The 27314-nt window shown below is 42.3% G+C and overlaps 1 protein-coding gene across 1 annotated transcript in view; it reads left to right on the top strand.

Annotated features, from left to right (window-relative positions):
* LOC134443414 (NACHT, LRR and PYD domains-containing protein 3-like) overlaps positions 1-25940 on the top strand; it is a 61691-nt gene extending 35751 nt beyond the window's left edge. Inside the window, exons 6-8 of the mRNA XM_063193200.1 lie at positions 25371-25544; positions 25664-25837; positions 25931-25940. Coding sequence (XP_063049270.1) covers positions 25371-25544; positions 25664-25837; positions 25931-25940 — 358 coding nt within the window. The remainder of the gene's footprint in view (positions 1-25370; positions 25545-25663; positions 25838-25930) is intronic.
* Positions 25941-27314: the final 1374 nt, after the last annotated feature.

The following is a 27314-nucleotide window of genomic DNA, read 5'->3' as shown; positions in this document are numbered from 1 at the left end:
GAAGTTTTAAGAAGTTAGAAACAAGTTGTTGCACCTATTGGTTCAGGGAACACAATTGGTATTAGCATTGGTATTAGCCTCCTCAGAGTTTAGATCTCTCATTCAGATTCTTGAGGTTGGTTGGAGAAGGCTTTACATAGTGTTCAAATTCTACCATCATACAATACCTTGGTAAAAACTTAAAGCAACACTAGATGGAAAAGTCCATATATTGCAGATTGAGTGTGACCTTATAATATGCACCATATGCATTTTTTGCCTGCCTGAATTTGATACATATTATTATGGTTACCCCACCCTCTGGAAGATGAGGGCCCACAACTTTCAAGCTATAAGTGAGCTTATTCCTGGTAATGAATGGGCATTTAATCGCTAGAACCTCATCTCCATGGCATACTGCTGTATTCATAGGTGCTGTGTGTATATGATGTGTATTACAGAACAGTATGTGTGTGGTTGTGTGAAATGCCTTATGGCTAAATGTGTGTTACATTATATTGTGCAATAATATGTATCATGTTTTGCATATCTATTTATTTATGCTGCTAGAGACCTTAATTTCCTTCAGGATTGATGGTTATGTACTCTACTCAACAGTACACACAGTGTATCTTTCAGAATTTTGAGAGTAGTCTAGGCTTTCCTCTGGGTTACTGTGCCTGCAGATGGCAGAAGGTGTTGAATGGTAGTTGTGTAATTCTGTGGTCTCCCCCTTCTGTGAAAATAGCTCACTGTCACATCAACAAAGTATGTACAGAGTGTACGGGTGATGTACTGTACATAGTAGTACATACGTTGTGGGGGGGGTCACCTGGGATGCAAATCATTGTAGAATCCCCAGATTACTTGTGTGCGTGTGTGTGTGTGAGAGGATGTATGTCATTGCTAAGTATACAGTGTGCTTTTCAGCATTTTGATTGTAGCCGGAAATCCTATTGAGTTTCCGGGCCTATTGATCACCAACTAGAGGTGAAATCGCACAGATCCATTGATTTTGGTTGTATTTTTTTATAAAAATTTTTTTGCTGTGGAATCACTATACTGCTTAATAAAAAGAATGGCATATTGTTTGATGTCAAAACATGAAGAAAAACTTGATTGCCAATGAAGAAATGATGAAAATATAGCAAAAAAGTGAAAAAAACGCCTAATTTTAGGTCATAAAATTGAGCCAAAATCATGTACAAATGTGGTTTAACAATATTTTCTTTATTGGATATCATCAGTAGATGTGTCCTTTGCACCTGGAAAGCCTTTATTGACAGCTTACCCAAGCCACCAAGGATTTCAGGTCACTTTTCATTTTTCAGAAATTTCTCTCTAAAAATGAAGGGTACATACACTACAGTCATCACAGATCCATTGATTTTGGTTGTATTTTCATAATTTTTGTTGTGGTATCACTATACTTCTTAATAAAAAGAATGGCATATTGTTTGATGTCAAAAGATGAAGAAAAACTTGATTTCCAATGAGGTAAAGATGAAAATATAGCAAAAAAGTGGAAAAAAAAACGCCTAATTTTGAAGCATAAAATTGAGTCAAAACCCTATTGAAATGTGATTTAAAAATATTTTTTCAATTGAATGTTGTCAGCATGTATGTCCTGTGCACCTGGAAAGCCTTTATTGCCAGTTTACCCAAGCCACCAAGGATTTCAGGTCATTTTTCATTTTTCAGAAATTTCTCTCGAAAAATGAAGGGTACATACATTAAAATAGGCACAGCTTTTTTTCGCGATATTTCCGCCCGAGCAGACCCTCCAATTATTTGTCCTAAGGGATAGAACTATCAAAAAAATCACAAATAAAAAGTATGGCAGGCCATGTCAGGTTCCTCCCATTTTAAAGCACTTTTGAGAGTTTGGCTCCCCGGCTATATCGAGTTACAAAGAGCGCTGCAATCTACTCAACTAGAAGAATTTGAGACGAGATTTACGTGACGAGAAAATAAGAATAAACGGAAGACCAAAATGCCATCTAGTTGTTGTGTTGTCGGCTGTAACTACCGGGCCCATAGACGTGATGGCGAAAATGTAACCCACGGCATTTCTTTACATCGTTTACCTGCGTGGAAAACATTCAGTTCGCCTCGGGTGTCAGACATTACCAAACGGAGACGGATTACAAGACAAGCTGTACTGTTTCAAATGGTTTATATGTCAGATCATATATATTCAACAATACCCCCTTTCAACTTAATTTTATATTTTATGTAAGATAGGAGACTCATGTCTGACTTGGAGGTAGTGGTTAGTTGTCCAGCTAGCACGCTAACGTTCGCTAGCTAGCTAGCTAGCAAGCTTACGTGTAGTTATTAGGTGTGTTAGATGTTCAAATTCACCAGGTTATTTATTTGGTACGGTCTCCTTTCCATTTAAATGCTGGTTAAGCAAGTGTATGAACATATGAACAACTGTCTGCCAAGAGTTGCACTAGCAGATGTTTACATTTTGTATGCATCACGTCAAGTCTGCACCAAGCACAAACTGCACACTGCCTGAAGTTGTAAGCACTCCTGATACGGCACATGATCGTTTTACATCCAAGCAAGATCCTTTGCACTCTCGCTCACTCCCCCTTTTTTCCTCAATGTAGTGTACCAAAACATCGGAGAAGAAACCTTATAACTTCAGATCAAGCATGTATTTTACCAACATCAGTGTAGCAGCCCATTGACAGCCTTCAGATCTAATGCCATTAGCACCGTTAATATCCTGCATTTTTTATAATGAAACCTAGACCTAGGACAGGCTCTAGTTGGCAAAATTACGATTGGGGATGGGTCAGGAGAGTGTCTACCGACCGTTTTTGATTTAAAAAAGAGCAACTAGTATAATAACTAAAAGTAACACACGTAGATTTAAACAGAGCGTTATACTGTTTTTCTATTGCCGTAGAAGCCTTTCTGCCCCTTGTCGCCGTGCGCAGGCGCACTGTTGGTAAACATGAAATCTATGTATACTGTAGTTGCGCCCCTGTATGTAAGAAATAATATGTTAAATTCACTAACCGCTACGCTATCTGCAATGACTTGCTCGCGCCAGGAGAGGGCAAGATGGCGCTGCCGATGGCGTTGCCACCTATTTGATGACGTATCTTGGCAATCTCTATATTGCCCGGTCTCTCTGTCGGCGGAGGTAAATTGGGGCCGGTCTCTTGTACAGACCGGGTCTAAAAATAGAATCCATGATTTTTTTTCTCCGTTTACCGGATATCTCACGTTGTTCTGAAAATCCACAACTGTTGCCTAATCATTAAGCTGGATAACATTAGACATAGTTCCTCACTCCGAAAAAGGACTCATTTGCTACTATTAAACAAACGGTGCACGCGGCAAAGACTAGTTATTAAATGTGAGCAGTGTGTTAATATCAGCTGTGTGAGAGAGAGCGCTTCAGTCAGCTTCTCTAGCTTTCCTGCAGACGCATGGGTAACCTATAGCAACAAAACGAGCCCAGAATACCACCAGAGGCAGAGGGAGCACGCCCATACAGAAAGAGACTTTTGCCTGGGTTGCAAAGTTGTGAGAGCCCTCGTAGTAAATGCATTTGGCGGTCAAACTTTTACTATGCGTTGCCAGTGGAGGAAAAATAGGGGGCACGCTACAGTATTAGACAATAATATGGCTACCTCGCTTAACATTCATTTCAGTAACGTGCTTCACATCAGGCTACGGACCGGAAATAACAGAAATTGCATGTATATTTCCCCGACATTTGGCTGCAGCAAGAAACACTTTGCAGTCTGGAATAAAATAGGGAGTGAAACAGCCGCAGATATTGGAAATACGACCGTCAATGTCAATGACGCTGCCGCATCTCGTGTCCATAAGCTCAAGGCGAGAACGAGAGGAACGACAAACAGAGGAGGGAGGGACACACGCCTCGTGAGTAAATGGGTCTCCTAGTCACTCGCACCATAGGCCTACCGTATCTGTTATGGTACCTGTAGCCTACATTTTCTATAGCCTAAATTAACCAATTATTTTATTGCTTCAAAATATGGTAGACACATGGTTTTATTCATTCCACTGGTAGTCTGTTTTGCTCAAATAGGAATACAGGCCTGTCTCTAATTCTGGCCTCCTTCCAATTATGGCCTGGTCCAAGATTCACTTGAGTAAATACAGGCCCCGGCCAATATTAGAGGATTTACGGTATTTAGTTTCACCAAATGTAGCCCTATGTTTGTAGTGATAAACAATAACAATAGCATGAATTGGCTCTGGCACATTGTTCCAACCCTTACGAAAATCGACCATGGTTTTACTATAAGAACTAAACCATGGTTTTTATTTATTCATAGCAGGGCTTTGAACCGGTTCAAGGAACGAAAACGAAAACTGGGAACTTTTTGTATTTTACAGGGAACAGAAACGAAACCGGAAACGTTATTATTTTTTATGTTCTGGAACGGGAACACTTTTTTAAAAGTAATGGTAACCGGTTAATACCGTTCCTCAAACAAAACAAAAAAGGTAATTATTTTCCTGTGCACGTCACCATGACGGCTGAGGTCCACGTCCTGTGTGACATCAGACTGAATGGAGAGAGAGCTGTGGACAACAAAGTCCACATCTTAAATAAGCATCTTAAACCACTGTCATACAAAAGGGGAGAGTTTCCATTGCATCATCGTAAGACATTGCAGAGAAGCGCATGTAAAGCGCACCGAGAATGTTCGATGTTATTGGGCATCCATGGCCGCCTCATATATGCACAAACTCACAATGTCAGTCATAGCGCTCCCCGTGACCCAAGTCAGCGTGGAGCGCGCATTTTCATCATTGAGGTTTAGTCTCCGCTTAGGTCGTCCCTGAATTACAAAATTCTGGAGGATAAGCTTATTCTTTTCAGCTGCTTGAATAAACAGTTTGGAATGTAGGCAGACTCATTTGCGCTTCCGTCTTTCTTAGTTAATTAACGTCAGTTAGGCCTATGGGAGTAATTAGTTGACAGGAACGAAATTAACCGTTCCGGGAACAGTATATTTTTGTTCTAACCGGTTCGGGAATGTCAATATATTGGTGGAACTTATAAGCGGAAACGTTATGATTCCGTTTCTGTTCGGAACGGAACGTTTGGGAAAAAATAATGGTTCAAAGCCCTGATTCATAGTTGTCGCAGTTTTTTGAGCATTGTTTGTGACTATGGTTTAACCATGGTTTAACTATGGATTTAAACATGGTTAACTATGCAAAAATTAACCATGGTTAATAGTTATTCATTACATTAGAGTGAGCTGACACTTTTTAAAAAATCCAAAGCGACTTTCAGGCTATTGGTTACANTCCTTGGATCANTGTTAGGTGCCTTGCTCAAGGGCACTTCAGCCATGGATGGAGGTGTACGGAATGGTGAGGGCAGGATTCCAGCCTGCAATCCTGACATCTAGAGCAGCGATTCTTAACCATAGGGCAGCGGACCAAAGTTGGGGTGCTCACAACCTCCTGGGCCGCAGTCAGCTTTCAGTTTCGCACCATTGGGCCGCTTGGGCCGTGGGACCGCTAGTTATCAAACACTAATGTGTGTATTGTGTATTTTCCCTCAAACGCATCTCTGTCATAGCGCAATGACCCCGCTGTTTTTTTTTTTTCGTTTCGAATAAGAAAGTAAGAGAGCCTGTGATGGTAGCACATTTTACAGTGGGCTATTTGAAAAAAGTGAAATTACCAACCGGTTCCAATTCCCAGCTGATTTGGCAACGTCTTCTGTGTCCTAATATCCTCACGTTTTAGTAGTTAGAAACGGTTAGGCTACATGACAGTACTTTTACAAATTTTGCTTGATAGCCTACTGGAGTTTTCTGTCAGGATGTGGAATTTCTGTTCTTCCCGCGTTGCGTTTCCACTTGTATGAAAGCATCTTGAATTTACGACCGTCAGCAATCAGCAGATTCATTACAAAGCGCAAGTCAAGAGCTGTCACGCAAACTTTGAGCGGTCAGAGAGGCATTCAAATATGTGAATGAACATCTTGCCAAACTGTGAGTGGATTTGATGAGTGATATTAAATTAGATTATTAACGTTGACATTAATTAATATAGGGCAATCCCTTGTGGAAAAAATACTTCAGTAATAGCCTATTTGTTTATTCATAATTTATATTATAATATATTAGTCTGTATTACGTTTTCAATATATTATATTATAATAATATAATATAATGTAATATATAATATAATATACAAACCCCAACTCCAATAAAGTTAGACAGTAGGGACGTCCCGATCTGATCACGTGATCGGAAATTGGCCCTGATCACGTGGTGTGCGACTCGATCGGAATCGGGTGTACCTCCCCGATAAGGATAAATACATTCTCATGGTTTTTAAAATTAACATGTTATATCTATCGCAATGCAGTGGCACAGAGTGGAAACCCTCTTGGCTCCACATAAACATCCACAGGAACAACATTACATTGCCAACTGAAAGGCATTGGAACACTGTAACGCACATCAGCTGATGACACTTCAGGTCCGTCAGCTGCACTTCTCCAGAGACGGTCCTAAAAAAAATCTCTAACTTCTCTCCCTCACAGGTTTCAGGTTTATTTATTTAAGAAAGGGACAGCATATATTGCCAGCATTTAAACAAAAATGCTAAATATACAAGATTGTAGCCAAGAGGCTAATTTCCATCTTTTGTCCCTTGACAAGTTTGATGTTCCCTAAAAAAAAACAAAGTTAAAACAAAACTAAAAATACACAGTTATTGCACACAGTTGTAAAAAAGAGAGTCAAAAATACACACACATTTTAAAATATATAATACAAAATACAATTACAAAATACAATACCCAAATAAGTTAAACAGCTGCCAGTACTAACTATTTAAGATTATGTTGACATGATTGATTATCCAGTAGCCATAATTTCAACTGTTTACTAAAGGAGTTTAATGTTGGCAGTTCTCTAATTTTACTGGGAATTGTCTTCCAGGTGTGACAAGCTCTGCAAGAGAAAACGGCCTAACTAATAGCGCTCTTTCTAAATGGGACAGAGCAATCACCCCTGGAACTGGCTCTGGTAGCCCTGTTTATGCTTTTTATGATAAATGTCTGTAGAGGAGGAGGGGCCAGGCCATGGAAGATTTTGTAGATTAAAACTGAGTCATTATATTTAACATAGTTATCCCAGTCCAATAATCTATGTTTTTTTTAAATATGACAATGATGATATGTTCTAGGCTTTCTGTCTAGAATTGTTAGTGCTTGTTTGTATAGTTTGTAATAGCTTTTAGTGTTGTGACATTAGCTGATGCCCAACTGGTTAAGCAGTAAGACGTGTGACATGATCATTGCGTTAAAATACAATGTTGCTGACTCAAGGGTTAAATTGTTCCTAATGTGCCTAAAATTAGATAAATTGTATTTTATTTTGCCTATAGTTTTTTAAAATGTTGCTTAAAACCAAGTTGTGAGTCTATAACTACGCCAAGGTATTTAAATTCTTGAACAACATGTAGCTTCTCTCCCTGCACCATGATGCTGGGATCAAGCTCAGTGGTACCTCTTTTGTGAAGTACATGCAGACAGTCTTGGACACATTAAGATGAAGGTGTGAGTTCTGTAGCCATGTACACACATCGTTCATGACTGGTGTTACTCTCTCTCCTCCCTCTTCACGTTAACACAAGCAACTGACCTCTGTCTTTACTCTGACCAATTTAAATGAGATGAACACAATTTAAGCAAATATGACAGAGACAAAAGTAGGCTATAGCCAAGGTGACTTACACGTTGGGCTAGTGTATATTCACGTGAGGATTCCGGACGGCAAAATGCGACATTGACTATCCAACAGATTAATGAACACTGCGCCTACTGCAGTCAACTGTAGTTCTAATTAATTTGCAATCAGTTGAATCTGATGCAATGACAAGGACTCTGATGGAAGTTAACATTGATGTTTACTGAACCTTTCGACAATATGCAGGTGAAAACAGCAAAAAAATAGACTGACTGTAGTGTTTTAACAGACTCAACAATCTTGTCACTGATTCTTGAGAAAGTGGCTAAAACAGGTTGTAATCTTGAAAGAAAAAAACAAAGTGAATTACAAAATAATATGGTATATCCTCGTAGACAAAGGTCTTGGCTTTTCAGAAATGCACAAGGCCAATCTCCCCATTTTGAATTTTTTTCAGAAATCAGGTTTTTCTCCGATCATACCTTGTTTTTTGTCAACACCGTCAGACACAATTAAAAGCAATAAAAAGTGTATTGATTTGGTTACCTATGTATCTGGAGTTTTTAAGTGATTGTGTGTGTTTTTTGGTTCACACATACACCTTTAAATGTTGAAAATTCACTTTCATTCTATTTTAATACTGCTTCATGTGTTCTAATTTAAAAATATGTGCTGTCAGACAATGCTTACTTAATGCCTAAATAGATCAAACATTTTTTTGTAATTTCACAAATATTCGTGTAGGCTTAAATTTGCTATTACTTTGATAATTCAACAACTCCAAAGGAAAAAATTGTAAGCACATTAATTTAAAATGTCCAAAACTCCTTCTTACGGTGGTGACTTAAGAACTGACGGTGGTGACAGTAATCTGAAGGTGGTGAAAGTGACCTAATTATTACCTACATTTAGCAAAATAAATAGCCCTCTCAAGTCAATGACATCTAGCATAAACACTTTATTTTTGTGTGTGCACAGTATGTTTGTGCATGTGTTTTTTCTTCATTTGTTAGATGCTCTAGGAAGTAGGCCTAGATTATTAAAAAATGTGGCATAAACGGGTTTTAAGTTGTTCAAATCCAAAATATAGAGGTGTATTATCATAGATGAAGGTCTTGGCTGTGCAGTGAATGTATTGGCCAAGCTCCCCGTGTTTTACATTTTTCATAAAATGGGCTCTTTCTTGGTTTTGTCACCAGCGTCAGACAGAATTAGAAGTAAAAAAAAATATGTTTACTGTATTTAAGTGAATTACTTTTACAATTCAACATAATTGTAGATACTTATTGGAAGCATATTCTTAAAACTTGTCAAAAAGATGTAAAACACATGTTTTTTTGTGAACAACATCAAATGTCACCACCGTCAGGTTTTGTGACAAAAAACCCTCCAAATGCACCTCAGTGGAGGCTGGAGTATAAGTTTGGCTCACAATTATTACTAACATGTCTGGTAATGTTTCATTAACCAGCACAATTTAGTAAAATATGGAACAAGATGATCAGCGGAACAAAATCTGACGGTGGTGACATCTGACGGTGTGAGACAAAAAAACACTCTTTTACATATTGTGCATTTTTTGCTCACATTAGCCACTTCGTTTTCGCTCTGTTTCTTAGGGGCTTCATGCCGCTTCTGAAAAAGTATATATAATTAACATTAATGTAACATAATACTATTAAAACCCAGACGGTGTTGACAGTTTATGGTTGGGACAGTACCAGTGTCCAAACAAATTAACAAATTGAGGAGAAATTAGTAAACTTACAGGAGCTTCAGTGATGGTGAAGTATTCAGTAGAGCTAAAGGTTTGAAAAGGGGTCCTAAGTAATGACAATGACCTTGTGCATACCTGATTGTATTGTCTTTTTAAAAAAATCTGACGGTGGTGACTAATATGCTGGACACACTTTGAGCAATCAGAAAATAGTAGTAAATATTGCTTTACACGCACTATGTGCATATCTGCAGAACCACTTCAATATGGACTTTCACATCATGGTGATATTATTCAATAATATCAGTCATTTTTACATTTTAAGTCAATTGAAATGATGATGTCTGTCCTTGGGACAGCTGTTTTTACAGGGTGTGGGCAGGTTTATAGCCATGAAAAGTAATAAAATTAAACATAAATATTTCAAACGACTGTACATTTGTGTAACAGACCCCTGGGTCTTTACCTGGATTCATTTTGGTCATGAAAATGTAGTTTATTTTCAACAGAATTGGCAGTTTATTGCTGAGACATGTTTTAGCCGCTTTCTCAAGAATCAGTGTTGTGCATGCATCTTAAAGGGACACTGTGTGAGATTTTTAGTTGTTTATTTCCAGAATTCATGCTACCCATTCACTAATGTTACCTTTTTCATGAATATTTACCACCACCATCAAATTCTAAGTATTCATTATGACTGGAAAAATTACACTTTTCATACATGAAAAGGGGGATCTTCTCCATGGTCCGCCATTTTGAATTTCCAGAAATAGCCATTTTTAGCTGCAAACATGACTGCACTTGGACCATACTAGAAATATTAGTTTACTACCTAATAAACGTTCATGAAAAGAACAAATTTGGCAATAGGCAAGACAGTTTCAATGAGCAGCATAGTTGCAGTAGCTTTTTTGACCATTTACTGCACAGTGTCCCTTTAAAAAAACGATCTTTTTAAGCTATTTGTTAACTTAACTTTCAACTTCTAACATAACTTAATCCTATCACTTGTTAACATAAGCATCAATTTTTCTTCTGACTTTCCTTCTAGTGCTTGTTTTTACAGATAATTACGGACAGCTTCAGGATAGGAACAACAAGGGAGCCGTCTTAGCATCGGTTTCTAAGCACAGGTTGCAGGAAGCATATGAAAATAAAAGTTCAATTCGTTCTCAGTGTGTCATTATCTAAAATGTGTCATTATGCTCTGACCCAATACAATAGTCCCACTGCCTACAGAAGTGTAACCGTTTTGTTTTGACAGTGCAAATGTGTTATTTTGTCTGCTTAAAAGGTAGGCCTTTTGTAGGCCTATTTTAATTTGTATTTTAAACAAAAAAACAGTTAAGTATTATAAAAGTATCGGATTGGGACTCGGTATCGGCAGATTCACAAACTCAATGACTCGGACTCGGACTCGAGGGCAAAAAATGCTGATCGGGACATCCCTAGTAAACAGTGAATAAAATCAAAATGCTATCATTTTCAAAACATTCAATCTATTCATTAGATGGAGAATAGTGAAAAGACAACATATTAAGTGTTAAAACCAAGAGAAAATATTGTTTTGGGGGACATATGTACTCATTTCTAATTTGATAACTGCAACACGTCTCAAATAAGTTGGGACGGGGATCAGTGAAATGTACGTTAATAAACATCCAAATAAGATAAAACAACAAGAAGAACATTTCAAAATGAATTGTAGTGATGGACAGTATGTGTGTCCAGGTATAAGATCATCACAGAGAGGCTGAGTCACTCAGAATTAAAGATGCAAAGGGAATAATCACCATAGTTATTACATACATGTTTGAATTCCCTTTGATTTACCACGATTGAGTGTATATAAGACACATTTTGTCATTAAAATCATTGTATAGGTTCATGACATCTTGAAATATATATTGGCTGTAGTCTCACTAGCACTCCAGGAATTACAGCTATTGAAATTTGACCATAGTAAGAATGCTTCATGCGTGCAAATGATACAGGGGTGTTACATTCTCCTATGCACCCGAGCTCACTTGAAATAGACCCAGAAGACATGGTAAACGGTCCTTTGCTTACAGAAGTCAGCAGAAGTTGTAGAACTCAATTCTTTTTGACAATAATAGAGTATTGCACATCCTGTGCTACAGTGAAAATGGACCATCCAACTTGTGTTAGTGCTAACTTCAAAAGTCAGCCTCCATGATGGCATGCGGGTGCAGTAGTGCATTGGTTAAGATGTTCTCACTCATCTGTAGAGTTAAATACAGTGCTGAATGGTATAAATGGGTTTTAAACAGCATGAAAAGCCACTCATGCATTATATTTTGAAGGATCTTCGATTACTGCCACATAGTAAGGACAAATTGCATTCTCTACTATGTTTTAACAGTTTGGCTCCATCATAAGGACCAGCAGGTGATAAAATGGTGGGCTTTTGGTCAAGACCTGTCACACTGTAAGCACTACAGAAAGGAAAACATTGCAAAACATGACAAGGAATACACACACCATTTAAGGTGTTGAAATCATGTTCAAGATAGGAATTAACACTTTTAAAAAAATATATAAAATCATCTCATCGGTTAATGTATTTAACTGTTAAGTGTTGTCTTTTGTTTTGTTTTTAGTCTTCCTCAACACTTTCTGCCTTTTATTGTCCCCGTCCCAACTCTTTTGAGACGTGCTGTTTTTACATATTCATGAATATCCCCCAAAACAATAATTTTGGTCAGTTTCGATGGCTGATATGTTTCTTTGTGCCGTTCTCCATGTAATGTAAGAATCAGATGTTTTGAAAATGGCAGCATTTTGTTATTATTCACAATTTACCTTGTGTCCCAACTTCTATGGAGTTGGGGTTTGTTATATAGCCTAATATAATTTAATATAATAATATAAAAATGGGTAATATGGGCCTCGGGACACTGTACTTATTTACTTACTTAGGCCCATCGCTCCCAATGGAGCATAAGCCATCCACAACTCTTCTCCACCCAACACGGTTTTGAGCTGTCCTTTCTGCCTCTCCCCAGCTGGTTGCCAGCCTCTTCAGTTCTGCCTCAGAGTCCCGCCTCCAGGTGTTTCTAGGCCGCCCTCTCTTCCGCTTCCCCTGCGGGTTCCAGGTCAAGGCTTGGCGTGTGATGCTGTTTGCTGGTTTCCTAAGGGTGTGCCCGATCCAACCCCACTTTCTTCGTAGAATTTGTTTCTCCACTCGCTCCTGCTTCCCTGTCCTCCAGAGTTCCTCATTACTGATTTAGTTGGGCCACCAAATCCTAAATATCTTCTTCAGGCAGCTGTTTCTGAATGTTTGTATCCTTTGCAATGTGTTCTTCATCATCCTCCATGTCTCCGAGCCATAGAGGACCAATTTAATGTTGGAAGTGAAAATCCGCACTTTGGTGGTCATTGCTATTTCCTTAGAGGAACAGACGTTCTTTAGGATGATAAAAGCTGCTCTTGCCTTCCCAATTCTGGCTGCTACGTCCTTGTCAGTGCCACCCTGTTTGTCCTACTGCTGAGGTAGGTGAAGGAGTCCACATTTTTTCACTTAGTATTTTCATACTCTATTGATATTGGATTGTTGGTCGAGTTGGTGATCCTCATTACATTGGTCTTCTTCTTATGTATCCTTAGCCCTACCCTTAGTGGTCTTTTCCTGCATCTGTTTGTGGTTGTGTGACAGTAGAGCCAGGTCGTCCGCAAAGTCAAGGTCATCCAGTTGCTTCCACAGGCTCCACTGAATGCCGTTTTTCTTTCCTGCCATTGTGGTCTTCATGATTCAGTCAATAACTAGTAGAAACATGAATGGTATCCTTGCCATTCTCTGGTCTTGATCTCAAAACTGTCTGACACTTGGCCTGCATGTAGCACCTTGCATGTCATCCCCCTGGTAGGTTTTTTTTGGATCAGGCTGATGATCTCTCGTATTCCATAATGCCGCAGTAGTTTCCAGTGTCTCCCTGTCCATGCTGTCATGGCTTTTTCGTATTCTATGAAATGTACATACAAGCCAGAGTTCCATTCGATGGATTGTTCCACAATGATGCAAAGTGTGCAGATCTGATGCGTGCAGAACCTATTGCTCCGGAATCCGGCTTGTTGGTCCCGCAGGATGGGGTCCACTGCTTTACTCATCCTGTCTAATAAAATTTGGTCAAGAACTTTACTTGGAACTGAAAGTAGAGTTATACCTCTGTAGTTGCTGCAGTTGGTAAGATCGCCCTTCTTTGGTATATTGATGAGGATTTCTTCTTTCCAATCATTAGGGATGGTCTCTTCCTCCCATACTGTATATTCGAGAAAATACTGTGCAGCATATCAACCGCAGTCCTTACGTCAACTTTGATGGCTTCAGCTGGTATACTATCTGGTCCCGGAGATGTTTCATCCTTCATGGACATGATTGCTTTCTTGATCTCTGCTTTGCTGGGCTTATGAGAGTTTATTGGCAGTGCTGTCTCCGCAGGTGTAATGTCTGGTGGCTTGGCTGGAATAGATTGGTTCAGTAGTTCAGTAAAGTGTTCCGCCCATCTTCTCCGTTGATCTTCATATGTTGTGAGTAGGTTTCCGTGCTTGTCCTTAACTGGTTTGTCTGTCTGTTGAAATTTGCCCACCAGCTTTTCAGTGATCATATGGAGGTCTTTCGTGTTGCCTTGGCAGGCTGCCATTTCTGCTTGTTTGGCCAGATTGTCTATATGATCCTTTTTGTCCTTCCTACTTCTCCTCACCTCTTTATTGACTTGTAGTTATATCCCCGAAACGCGGAGCGTCGGGGATGTAATGGTTTTGCGTGCGCCGCCGCCGCTGCGTCCGCCGCCGCTGCGTCCGCCGCCGCGTAAGGTCTTTCGTGTTAACGCGATAACTTTTGAACGGATGTTTGGATTTGTCCCAGATTTTTTGGGTGAATGCTCTAGGGCAGGTTCATGAACTGATTCGAGTTTGGAGGTCAACACTTTCAAGATGGCCGAATTTTTGTTTGGCCCATAACTTCTGACCGGGTGGATGGATTTGTCCCAGATTTGGTGTGTGAATGCTCTAGGGTAGGTTCATGCACTGATTCGAGTTTGAAGGTCAACACTTTCAAGATGGCTGAATTCAAGATGGCCGAATTTTTGTTTGGCCCATAACTACTGACCGGGTGGATGGATTTATCCCAGATTTGGTGTGTGAATGCTCTAGGGTAGGTTCATGAACTGATTTGAGTTTGGAGGTCAACACTTTCAAGATGGCTGAATTCAAGATGGCCGAATATTTGTTTACCCCATAACTTCTGACCAGTTGGATGGATTTGTCCCAGATTTGGTGTGTCAATGCTCTAGGGTAGGTTCATGAACTGATTCGAGTGTGGAGGTCAACACTCTCAAAATGGCGGAATTTTCATTTGGCCCATAACTTCTGACTGGGTGGATTGATTTGCCCGGTAACACCTTATTTTAATGGTTCACCATTTCAGTGAATCTACCATATTAGGTACAGTGTAATAACCAGTGTAACAATATGCAATGCCATGTAATACCACTTACACACAAATACATGATGTACAAATTGGTACATGGTGTTACACTGGTATTACATGGTATTAAATATTGTTACAATGGTTATTACACTGTACCTAATGTGGTAGATCCACTGTAATAGTGAACCATTAAAACAGTGTTATCATTTGCCCCATTTTTTTGCTTCATTTTCACAATAGTCGTTTGGTTTTAAGCCTATGCACGTCATAGATCTATGTATAGATATTAAATCTATTTCTTTTATATTTTGTATTTATCATATACGTTTATGAAAAGGTGGACGGGAGTGGTAGGAATGATGGGGGACTGGAAGCGTCGCGTTTCGGGGATATACCTTTTGCAGATGTTGTTGTACTTTTATTCAATTGGTCTTACTTCTTTTTTTCTTTCAGTTTCTGTTGTGCTCCTATGGAGAGCCATTCCTTGTGTGTTTTCTCCTTTTCCCCCAATACTTCTTCACAGGTGTCCTTCCACAACTCTTTTGTGTTCTGCCATTTTGGTGACCAAATGTCCCGAAAAGTTCGGGACAGTCCCGAATTCTAAGTGTTTGTCCCGAATCCCGAATCTGACTGTGCATGTCCCGAAATTAACTTACCTAATAATGACGTTTTAACCAGGTACACATCTCACACTATTTGCTACTGTCGCCTGGTCTGTGCCCCCGAAAGGCTGCTTGCGCAGCCCCAAATGTGTGAAGTAGCTGAGTGCAGCCCCCCTGCAATGTATCTATTTTATCTTTCTGACATTCTAATTCCATTCGATTGCAACAGTAAGCACGAGCAATGACCGGCGCAAATTTTCACTTTCATTGACAAAATGACTGTAGCGACAAGGCAGATGAAGAGCCCCACCATGCGAGTAAAAAACAGAAGCGACAGTGCAGGTAGAGGAAGGAATGGGGAGGGGAACTATTCATGGATTACTAATTCATTGACAGATTAATCGAAAAACTACAACAAAGAAACACACTGGTGTAATCTTTCTTTAATAAACAAGATGACACAGTGTATAAAGTTGCTGCTGCTGAGATAACATCTGTATTTCACTATGCCACACTGCTCTTTAGTCAGTCTGTGGCTGCTTTTACCAAAGATTATTTTAATTCTAACTAGAGATACACCGGATCTTGATTTTTAGGATCCTGCCGGATACCGGATCCACTGCTTGTTAGGGTGCTCTGTCCCTTTTTGACCTCAAGGGGTCACTGTTGAACACTTACCTGCTTTGTTTGTTTTGGTTTTGGCTGTCTTTGTGACATGTGCTTGATCTTGTGTTTTGGTTTGCCATGTGCTCCATGCCACACCCTTCTTTTGTGTTTCCCTCCATTTTTGTTTCTCACCACCTGTTGTTAATGAGTTCTTGTCATGTGACCAATTAGTTGGTGTATTTAAGTTCTGATTTTCTGTTTGTTGGCCGCTGAGACTTTGTCGACTCCACACGGCCATGGTGAGCGCTTTTTAATTTTTTGACAAACTTCTGTGTTCTTGGACTTTGCTGCTCGTAGTTTTGATGTCTGATTTTTGAAGTGCTTTTTGGTTGCCAAGCTATTTTTCTAATTTTGGATTTTCAGTTTTTTTCCCTCCGTTTTTGCTGAACTGATTTTTTGACTCTGTTGTGGATCTTCTGAGTTTTTGTGGAATAATTTTTGATTTCAAGCTCTGCATTTCAGTCTGAACTTTATCTGCACCATAGCAGAGTGGTTAGCACTTCAGCCTGCCAAGCCAGTGACCTGGGTTCAATCCCTGAGTCAGATCTAACAGAAAGTCTCAGCCATGTCAGAACCAGCGGAGGTTCCCCAGCCTGTATCGGACTATGAAAAGTTGATGGCCACGCTCTCCACCTTCGGCGCAACCATGGACACACATGGCCGTGCATTGACCAACCAACAACAGGCATTGGCTCGTCATGACGAGATGCTGCAACAGATAGCAACTGCTCTTCAACAACTGACCACAACGCTTCCTCCAAGTCATCCAGCTCCTGCCACTCAAGCTCAAGCCACTTCCTCACAAGCTCAAGCCGCTCCCGCTCAAGCTGTTCAAGGTGCAGACCTCCAACGCCGCCCTCCATCGACTCCTGAACCACGACTCCCAGCGCCCCAACGCTACGATGGCAAGCAGGGTGAGTGCCGTGACTTCATTACTCAGTGCCAGCTCACCTTTGAACTGCAGCCTACCACCTATCCATCAGACAGGGCCAGAATAGCCTATGTAATAACTCTGCTAGTTGACAAGGCCAGAGCATGGGCGACCTCCATCTGGCAGCGACAGGGCCCAGAGTGCTCTGACTTCAAGAAATTCACTGAAGAAATGCTCCGAGTCTTTGACCAGTCCGTTGCCAGTACCGAGGCAGCCAAACGACTCATGTACATCCAGCAGGGTAAGAACAGTGTTGCTGACTATGCCGTCTCCTTCCGCACCCTGGCTGCTGTGAGCGATTGGAATGAGCCTGCACTGGTGTCTGCATTCCATCATGGCCTGTCAGATCGCGTCAAAGATGGCCTGGCCGCGGTGGGGTGCCCCTCCAACCTGGAGTCCTTGATTTCGCATGCCATTCGACTTGACAATCGGCTCAGAGAACGTCAACGTGATGTGACATCCACCTGCAAAACCCCAGATGCAGCTGCTCAAACTTGGTTCCCGAGCTCCACTTCACAGATCTCAGATCCGACTGAGCCTATGCAAATCGGACGCACCCGATTGTCAACATCTGAGAAGGAGCGCCGATGGAGGGAGAAGTGCTGCCTCTACTGCGGAAAGAATACCCACTTCAGAGCCTCCTGTCCAGAGCTATCGGGAAAAGGACCTTCCCGTCCAGCCGAGGGAGGGTTGTGACGGGAGCTACCCTGTCTCCCGAGTTTCCAGGCCAAGGAGTCTACCTCCCGGTTTCCATCTCCTGGGGCGAAGGCACTCATACCTGCCAGGCATTGGTGGACTCCGGCGCTGCTGGGAACTTCATTGACGTCAACTTTGCCCTAAGACTCAAGATACCACTCGTTCCTCTGAAAGTGCCCCTCTCGGTGACTGCTCTGGATGGTCAGGCCCTGGGTGATGGCAAAGTCACCCAAACAACTGCCCCTCTTCGTCTACTGTCTGAAGCCCATCGAGAAGAGATTTCCCTGCATCTCATCCATTCACCTGAGTTCCCTGTGGTCCTGGGCAGTCCTTGGCTAACTCTCCATAACCCTCACATCGATTGGGTCACCGGCCGCATTCTTGAATGGGGACCTACCTGCCATGTTACCTGCCTCTTTGCTAATCCTCCAGTGATTCCTACCGAGCCCCTGGACCCTGCCGAGTTGTCTCAAGTTCCCTCTGAGTACTGGGATTTGAAAGAGGTCTTCAGTAAAAGCAGAGCAGCTTCTTTACCTCCACACCGTTACTATGACTGCGCAATCGACCTTCTACCTGGCACTACTCCACCCAGTGGTCGAATCTTTTCCCTCTCACTGCCAGAACACAAAGCTATGGAAGAATACATCAATGATGCACTGTCCTCTGGATTCATCCGGCCGTCCACTTCACCTGCTGGAGCAGGATTTTTCTTCATTGGCAAGAAAGATGGCAGCCTATGCCCAACGAACAAAGTCACCATCCGAAATCGCTACCCACTACCACTGATGTCCACCGCCTATGATCTGCTACAGGGGGCCACTGTGTTTTCAAAACTGGATCTGCGCAACGCCTACCACCTGGTTCGCATCCGACAAGGTGATGAGTGGAAAACAGCCTTCAATACACCATCTGGACATTATGAATACCAAGTCATGCCATTTGGACTAACCAATGCTCCAGCTGTCTTCCAGGCACTCATAAATGACGTACTAAGGGACATGATAAACCGCTTTGTTTTCGTTTACCTTGACGACATTTTGATTTTCTCTAAGTCATTACAAGAACACCACCATCATGTCCGGAGCGTTCTCCAGAGGCTGTTGAAGAACCATCTCTACGTTAAGGCACCCAAGTGCGAATTCCATGTTTCCCAAACCTCTTTCCTTGGTTTCATACTGGGGAAAGGACAGATTCAGATGGATCCGAGCAAAACCAGAGCGGTGCAAAATTGGCCTACACCTAAGTCAATCAAGGAGGTCCAACAATTCCTGGGGTTTGCAAATTTTTACAGAAAGTTCATCAGAAACTTCAGCACAGTGGCGGCACCAATCTCAGCGCTAACAAGGAAGACGGGCACGTCTTTTCTCTGGACGCCTGATGCTGAGAAAGCTTTTAAGAACCTCAAACTCCGCTTCACCTCTGCACCAGTCCTGGTACTCCCTGACCCTTCGTTGCCATTCGTGGTGGAGGTTGATGCGTCGAACGTTGGCGTTGGGGCAGTCCTCTCCCAGCGGTCCAGTGGCAAACTGCACCCTTGTGCTTACTTTTCACGTCGTCTGAGCCCCACTGAATCCCGCTACGATGTGGGTGACCGAGAGCTCCTTGCAGCGAAGATGGCTCTGGATGAGTGGAGACATTGGCTGGAGGGAGCCCAGCATTCGTTTCTTGTGTGGACCGACCATAAAAACCTGGAGTATCTCAAGCAAGCCAAGCGACTGAACCCTCGGCAAGCACGGTGGGCCTTGTTCTTCAGCCGCTTTGACTATACACTCTCTTACCGCCCAGGCTCAAAAAACACCAAGCCGGATGCTCTGTCGAGGCTGTTCTCCGCACCTGGGGAGGAGAGAGAGGTAGCCACAGTCATCCCGGCCTCACGGATTGTGGCTCCGGTCCGCTGGGGTGTTGAGAGAGAGGTGAGGCAGGCTCAGCGACAAGAACCGGACCCTGGAACCGGTCCTCCGGGCCTGCTCTATGTGCCTCTACGGGTACGGCCCAAAGTTCTCCAGTGGGGGCACTCGTCCCATCCCACTGCTCACACGGGGTCTAAAAGGACCTTTGAGTTCCTCCAGAGAAGGTTCTGGTGGCCGGACATGGAACAGGAGGTGAGGACCTTTGCGATGGCCTGCCCTGTCTGTATGCAGAGCAAAACTCCTCGCCAGCTTCCTCAAGGCCTGCTCCGCCCTCTGCCCATCCCGAGGCGGCCGTGGTCCCATGTGTCTGCAGACTTTGTCACTGGTCTCCCAAAGTCCAAAGGTAATACTGTCATTTTTGTAGTCATCGACAGGTTCTCTAAAGCCTGCCGATTTATTCCTCTGCCTAAACTACCTTCTGCCTTTGAAACTGCCTCTCTAATCTTTACCCATGTCTTCCGAGTCTTCGGGCTTCCCCAGGACGTTGTGTCGGACCGTGGACCACAGTTTACATCCCAGGTGTGGCGGGCGTTCTGCAGACTCCTGGGGGCCACGGCCAGCCTCTCCTCGGGCTTCCACCCTCAGTCGAACGGGCAAACGGAGAGGCTCAATCAAGACCTGGAGACAACCCTGAGGAGCCTGGATGAGGGACAATCCAGCGTCCTGGTGTTCCTGACTGCCGTGGGCGGAATACGCTCACAACACCCTGCAATCGTCGGCAACGGTGATGTCGCCCTTCCAGTGCCAGTTCGGCTTCCAACCCCCGCTGTTTCCAGAGCAGGAGGTCGATGCTGGGGTTCCTTCGGTCCAACATCACATGCGGTGCTGCCGGAGGGTGTGGAACAAGACCCGCCGAGCGCTGCTGCGGAGCTCCAGGTCCGCCCAGACCCAGGCCAACCGTCGCCGGCGGCCGGCTCAGCATTTCCGCCCAGGCCAGAGGGTATGGCTGTCCTCCAAAGACCTGCCCCTGCACGTGGAGTCCCGGAAGCTGGCTCCTCGCTTCGTTGGCCCTTTTAAGGTGATTCATAGGGTCAACCCGGTCGCCTATCGGCTCCAGTTGCCCCGGTCCCTCAGGATTCACCCCACTTTTCATGTTTCCCTCTTGCGCCCTGTCCTATCCTCCCCTCATGCGCCTTCCCCCAAGGACCCGCCTCCCACCCGTGTCATCGGTGGTGGGCCGGTTTTCACTGTCCGCCGGCTCATCGACTCCCGCCGTGTCCGTGGGGGGCTCCAGTACTTGGTTGACTGGGAGGGCTACGGCCCAGAGGAGCGCTCTTGGGTCCCAGCCCGGAACATTGTGGACAAGACTCTTTGTACAGACTTTCATCGCACCCACCCTGACCGTCCACAGAACGTCCGGAGACGTTCTTAGAGGGGGGGGGTCCTGTTAGGGTGCTCTGTCCCTTTTTGACCTCAAGGGGTCACTGTTGAACACTTACCTGCATTGTTTGTTTTGGTTTTGGCTGTCTTTGTGACATGTGCTGGATCTTGTGTTTTGGTTTGCCATGTGCTCCATGCCACACCCTTCTTTCGTGCTTCCCTCCATTTTTGTTTCTCACCACCTGTTGTTAATGAGTTCTTGTCATGTGACCAATTAGTTGGTGTATTTAAGTTCTGATTTTCTGTTTGTTGGCCGCTGAGACTTTGTCGACTCCACACGGCCATGGTGAGCGCTTTTTAATTTTTTGACAAAACTTCTGTGTTCTTGGACTTTGCTGCTCGTAGTTTTGATGTCTGATTTTTCAAGTGCTTTTTGGTTGCCATGCTATTTTTCTAATTTTGGATTTTCTGTTTTTTCCCTCCTTTTTTGCTGAACTGATTTTTGGACTCTGTTGTGGATCCTCTGAGTTTTTGTGGAATAAACAAGACAACATATTTGAACCTCTGCATTTGAGTCTGAACTTTATCTGGACCATAGCACAGTGGGAGAATGCTGTGCCTCTGGAGCCAGCATCAGAGCCACCCTTTCTGTGTGAGGTGCACCGCCTTCGGTATGGCCAGAGTACAACACCGTCTCTCCTGATGTCTGTCGTAGCTACCCTGTCTGCAGCCTCCTTGTCTCACACAGCCCCAGAAGAGAGATGTTGTAGCTCCTCATCTCCTGTGCTACCTGTGCTGTCTGCCCTGTTTCGTACATGGTCCTGACATTCCATTTAGTGATGTTGGTGTAAGTCCAGGGGGTTGGGGGGGTGGGGGGGTCAGCCTTGCAGCTTTCTCTCGGCTTTCACTGCCCTGCGTCATAAACCTCCTTTGTGGAAGCCCTTCCTCACCCAGGCTGTGATGGTTTTGAATTGTTGTTGATGCTTCTGTAACCTGTTTTTTGACGGATAAGATTGTTGGCCCTACGCCAACCCATTTAACCTCTGGGCGAGGTGGTCCAATTTGTCTCACCTCTACCCTTTGACCTGTTCAGCATGGGAGTCCCTACTAGGTGAATGCGCACTCGCGGGTGTAGCTCTCCGGGTCACGGAGGCACTCAAGCCACCACCCCATGACATGATGAACCGTGTGATGGCACAGGACACTGTGCACTGGGAAAAATGGGCCTCGACATCAAAAAGGTTAAGAATCACTGATCTAGAGTCCCATTCCCTAGCTGCTCACATGTCGTTATTCAGGGGTTACGTCTTTTCCTGGGTAATCAAGAAAGCCATGGTTCGTGACTATGGTTTAATCATGGACACCTTCCCCCCACAATATGTTTTTCAAAACCATGGGCTTTTGGGGTGGACGACCATGGTGTATGGCAAAGAGTATACTATGGTTTAACCATAAGTTAAGTCATAGTCACAAACCATGGTTGTCATGTTTATACTAAAAACTAAGAACTATGGTTGGTTGATAGTTCTTAGAATCACCATGACATCTGGTAGTAAAACCATGGTTACTGCATTAAAACCATGGTCGATTTTCGTAAGGGTAGAGTAATCATGACATACCATGGCAGGACCATGTTACTACTAGTGGTGGGCCGTTATCGGCGTTAACGTGCTGCGATAATGTGAGACTCTTATAGTGCGATAAAGAAAATATCGCACGTTAATCTATTCTCAAAATATGGGTTTGGAGTTTGGGTATGCACGTCACCATAGCGTTTGATTGACACACGCTCTCAGACTGCGCTCCAGTCGCTTCTCCTCTCCTCCTGTTGTTTCAGCAGACCTACTAAATATGAACAGTGTTTGCATGCTGAAAACATTCATCTCTCTGCCGTTGTAGGTGTTGTTTGAGTGCTTTTTCATAAGTGGTAGACTAGAGAGACGTTATTGTTTGAAGTGAAGCGTAGAGACATTATTGTATGTGTGAGAACCAGCCTGACATAGCCTACATTCCCTCACGCATTGCATGGAACACTAACAGTCCTGTTCCAGAAATCTTTCCTGTGCCATAATTCCAAAACATTCCGTGTGATATGCATTTTGAAGATTGTCAAACTGAAACTGTCAATGCCTACTCTCGCAAAATGTTAGTTGGGATCGCGCATTTGCGACTCAGTGAGATATTCACATGTCAGACGGTAATAAACCTTGCGGTTGTCGCGCTTGACTTTTTTTGGGGGCAAACTGAATGAATTTCGAGTTGTAACTTCTCTGGCATTCTAACTCTGAGAACAACTGTCAGGTGAAAGCCAAATCACTGTGGACCAGTGGCAGTGCTGTAGGGTCTAGTAGCCTGGCTCTGCTGTGTGTACGCTCTTAAAAGAGCCGCCGCCCTTTTTAACAGTCAGTGGCTGATTCTCTCTCTCTCTCTCTCTCCCTCTCTCTCTCTCTCTCTCTCCATTAACACTAGAACTACCATGGAGGGGTCAATTGACCTTTTTACCTAAAAGACCCACAAGAGGGTCATTTGACCCTTTGGACCCCCTGCGGACACTCCTTTTGTTGTGGAAATGTGGCTGTTAGCAGCTCACAGCTGTCATTTGAGTCACAGGGTCGCTTGAGGCACATAATGTTGATTATGTTCTGTTCCTGTTCAGCAAAATGCTTTGGTCATACACTGTATTGTAAAGCTGGATTCCAAATGTAAAGAGGAGGATACTGACACCCTCAGAATTGGAAACCCAGTCTGCACAGTGTTGGCTACTTATACGTTACAAAATGATAAACAATGAATAATTGACTTACCTGCACATACTGGTGCTACAGCTCTTACTCTGCCAGTATTCCTATCAACTGATACTCTGTATATTTGTTTCATAGCGATTCGTTTCTGGATTGGATTGGTCAAATAGATTAGTCACCTGCAATGTGGAACTCTCCTCATTTGTTAGGCAAAAATGATGTTACTTGTTATATACTAACCTGATTATCATAATTTTGATATGACATCTTCCAAAACGTTCCAAAATATTTTATCCCAATTCCCTAACACTATCTTGAAAATTGAGCAGACTATTCTGCATATGATGACTTATATGAAGAAAATGTGCTGACATGTTTTCAGGACAACCATTACACTGAGAATCAACCAATTGGGATAGATCAGCAAGGTACATTCATTTGAAAATTGTACTAAATGTAAGCTGATTGTGTTAACTGTAGGATACTTGTACATAGCCATTTGCAAGGATGTACTAAATGATTGAGACATGTACAAAAGCATTTGAAATTTGATGAAAGCAATGATAAATGCCATTCTGTTGTGAGGAACTGCAAATTAGTTTTGGGATTTGTCCATGTTTTGAGAATGACATCTCAGTTTCAAGAAATGAGCCAAACCAATGGAGAAAAACTGTAACACACTGTCCGCCAAACTGTGCTATCTGTCTTTGCTGCTGATATCTTCATGCAAGTTGCTATTTACCTGTGGTGATTTTGGAGGCTGACAGCCCTTGGGAAGAAGCTGTCTGTCCCTGTTTGTCTTGGCTGTTGACCCCCTCACCCCACACACGGCCCCCAAACAGCCTCATTACCATAACAAAATGAGTGATTAGTGTATTCGGTAAAAGCCGCTGGGTCAAATGACCCCTCTCTGGTACTTTTAGGTAGGCAGAAAAATCCTGGTAGTTCTAGTGTTAGAAATGCTGAATTGTTGATTTTGTTTATATAGCCTAAATGTTTGATATATTTATCTATTTGCCTTTTCAACTTAGCACTGTTCATTTTGAAATTTCAGTATCTTATGACTGTAAATGCTTCCTAACATAGTCGACACACTTAACAAATATTGCAGTGATTTTTTTTCATCACCAAGTATCAACATGACAATTTTTTTTAAGCTGAGATGCATTTTGGAAAAAAGAGATGAGCTCTGGTGTAATGTGCCATCTATCTTTACCCCCAAGGTTTTTTCTGTCATTATTTCGCTAGCGTATCTATTCTGATTGAGCCATTTTGATATAGATTAATCTAGATTAATCTAGATTAATTTCATGATTACAGTGAGATTAATGTAGATGTAAAAACAAATATCTATGCCCACCCCTAGTTACTACATAAAGTAGTAAAATTATAGTAGGTTCAGAGTACTTAGAGTAATAATGACATGCCATGGTAGAACTATGATAATCATAGTAATACCATTATGCCATGGTCCATTTTCGTAAGGGAAGGTAGAAGCACCAACATGCATTCAGACAGAAACCAGAATTGTCAATTGTCAGTGCCATTTTTTTCTGACAAAATCAATGTAGAAATAGTTCAGTATGAAGATGTGGTGAAACTTTTAATAAGCTTCTTGTCAATGGTTGCTATTTTGCTCCTCAGAGTCGATAGCTGTGGGCTCACAGAACAGAGCTGTGCAGCACTAGCATCACTCCTAAACCAAAACATGTCAAAGCTCAGAAAACTGGATCTCAGTGACAACTGCATTGGAGATGTTGGATTACAACAACTGTGTGATGGACTGAAGAGCCCAAACTGTGTATTGGAGACACTGAGGTTAGGCCTTTTCCTATGCAGTGCCAATTTGTTTACAAAATTAAACCATTTCATATGGTTCAATCTTGGACAGTAATCAATTGGAATCCTCAACACCCAGTTATTGGTTTTTCCTTCAGGGTCAAAAGCTGTGGATTCACTGAGCAGAGCTGTACAGAAGTAGCATCTGTCCTATGCAAAGAATCATCACAGCTAAGAGAATTGAATCTCGGTGGCAATCCAATTGGTGATGAGGGAGTCCAACGACTGACTAGCGGACTGAAGAGCCCAAACTGTGCCCTGGAGACACTGGGGTTAGATATTCCTGTACTTACACTAGAATTCTTTACTTCAAGGCAGTGAATACATATGCTGTGTTAAGTGAAACTTTTTTTGAGATTTTGTAGTGTGATATAGGAGCATATCACTATTATACAGAAAGTACCAAGGTTCATGTTGATAGAGATTCTAGTCTCTGGTTGTTGCTTTCCCCTTCAGAGTCGATCGCTGTGGGCTCACTGAACAGAGCGTTACAACACTAGCACCTGTGATCCACAAAGAATCATCAAAGCTCAGAAATCTAGATCTCGGCAACAACCACCTGGGAGACCCTGGAGTCGAGAAACTAAGTAGTGTACTGGAGAGCCCAAACTGTGCACTGAAGACCCTGGGGTGAGACATTTTCATTCTGCCTTGTTAAGGCATACATACAGTTAGTATACATTTTCTTTTGTGTCCAGGAACACACTTATCAGGGATTAAAACAATGGATTGCCATTTGTGTAATTAATTTATTTATTAATAAGATTTACCTTAATTCACCCAGCTGTTCTCTGTGTATGGCCACGCAACTTGTACCTCCAAGATGGCATGTTTAATTGATACAACTCAAATGTGATTAGACTACCAAGACAACAGCTGTATCACAATAAAAAATGTGTTGGTTTTCTAGGCCCTCTCCTATTTAGAAGTCATCTGTTCTTCAGTAACTAGGCTACATTAACACTAATTTTAATCTGGGCTTTAATCTGGGATATTAGGGATATTGTTATTTACATTACATTACATTACATTATACTCCTCTCTGATCTACATTTTTATAAAGTAAAACTTACCTTTAATATTACATTGAACTTACTAATAAAGGATAAGCTCCATTTTATTAGTGGGTATTGTAAAAATGTAAAAACGAAAAAATGTAATGTTATTCTGAGGCAATGCATTACACTCTTCCAAAAGTGTTACTTAGAGGTGCTTAACTTGGCTCCTTTAAGGTGACCGAATCACTTTGATCCCTCAGTGATGGAGATTCGACCCACATGAGTCACCAAATCACTTGATTCACTTGGTAAAAAAAAGACTACAAATGTGGTTTGAGCACTATAGTAACAAGTTGTCCCTATGATGCTATGCTACACATATTCTACATAATAGGCAACAATATAATAGGCCTATGATATAATATAATTAATCTATGTCCATGCAATATTCACACTTTATGTTTGCATGAAACATTATAGCCTACGTAGTTTAATATGGTGGGAATGGACTCACCCCAACTTGAAATCACGCCGAATTTATAACGAACTAGAAGCACTCAGAGAGTGCAGACCTCCACCAAGGAAGCTGCTTGATGGAACATTTGACTAAGTTACACCTGCCTTCTTTTTGTGGAGTTCCCGCAATTCAATTTCTGGTCACTAGGGGTGTCTAGATTTATAGCCCAGCAAAGAATCTTTAAAAAGGTCCTGGTTCTGGTTCTTGATCTGTATCACCACTAGGATTTAATCA

This window comes from Engraulis encrasicolus, unplaced genomic scaffold (assembly GCF_034702125.1).
Source record: "Engraulis encrasicolus isolate BLACKSEA-1 unplaced genomic scaffold, IST_EnEncr_1.0 scaffold_31_np1212, whole genome shotgun sequence".
NCBI classification, from domain to species: domain Eukaryota; kingdom Metazoa; phylum Chordata; class Actinopteri; order Clupeiformes; family Engraulidae; genus Engraulis; species Engraulis encrasicolus.
Note: the sequence above shows the minus strand (reverse complement) of the source record. Positions and strands in the feature narration are given on the sequence as shown.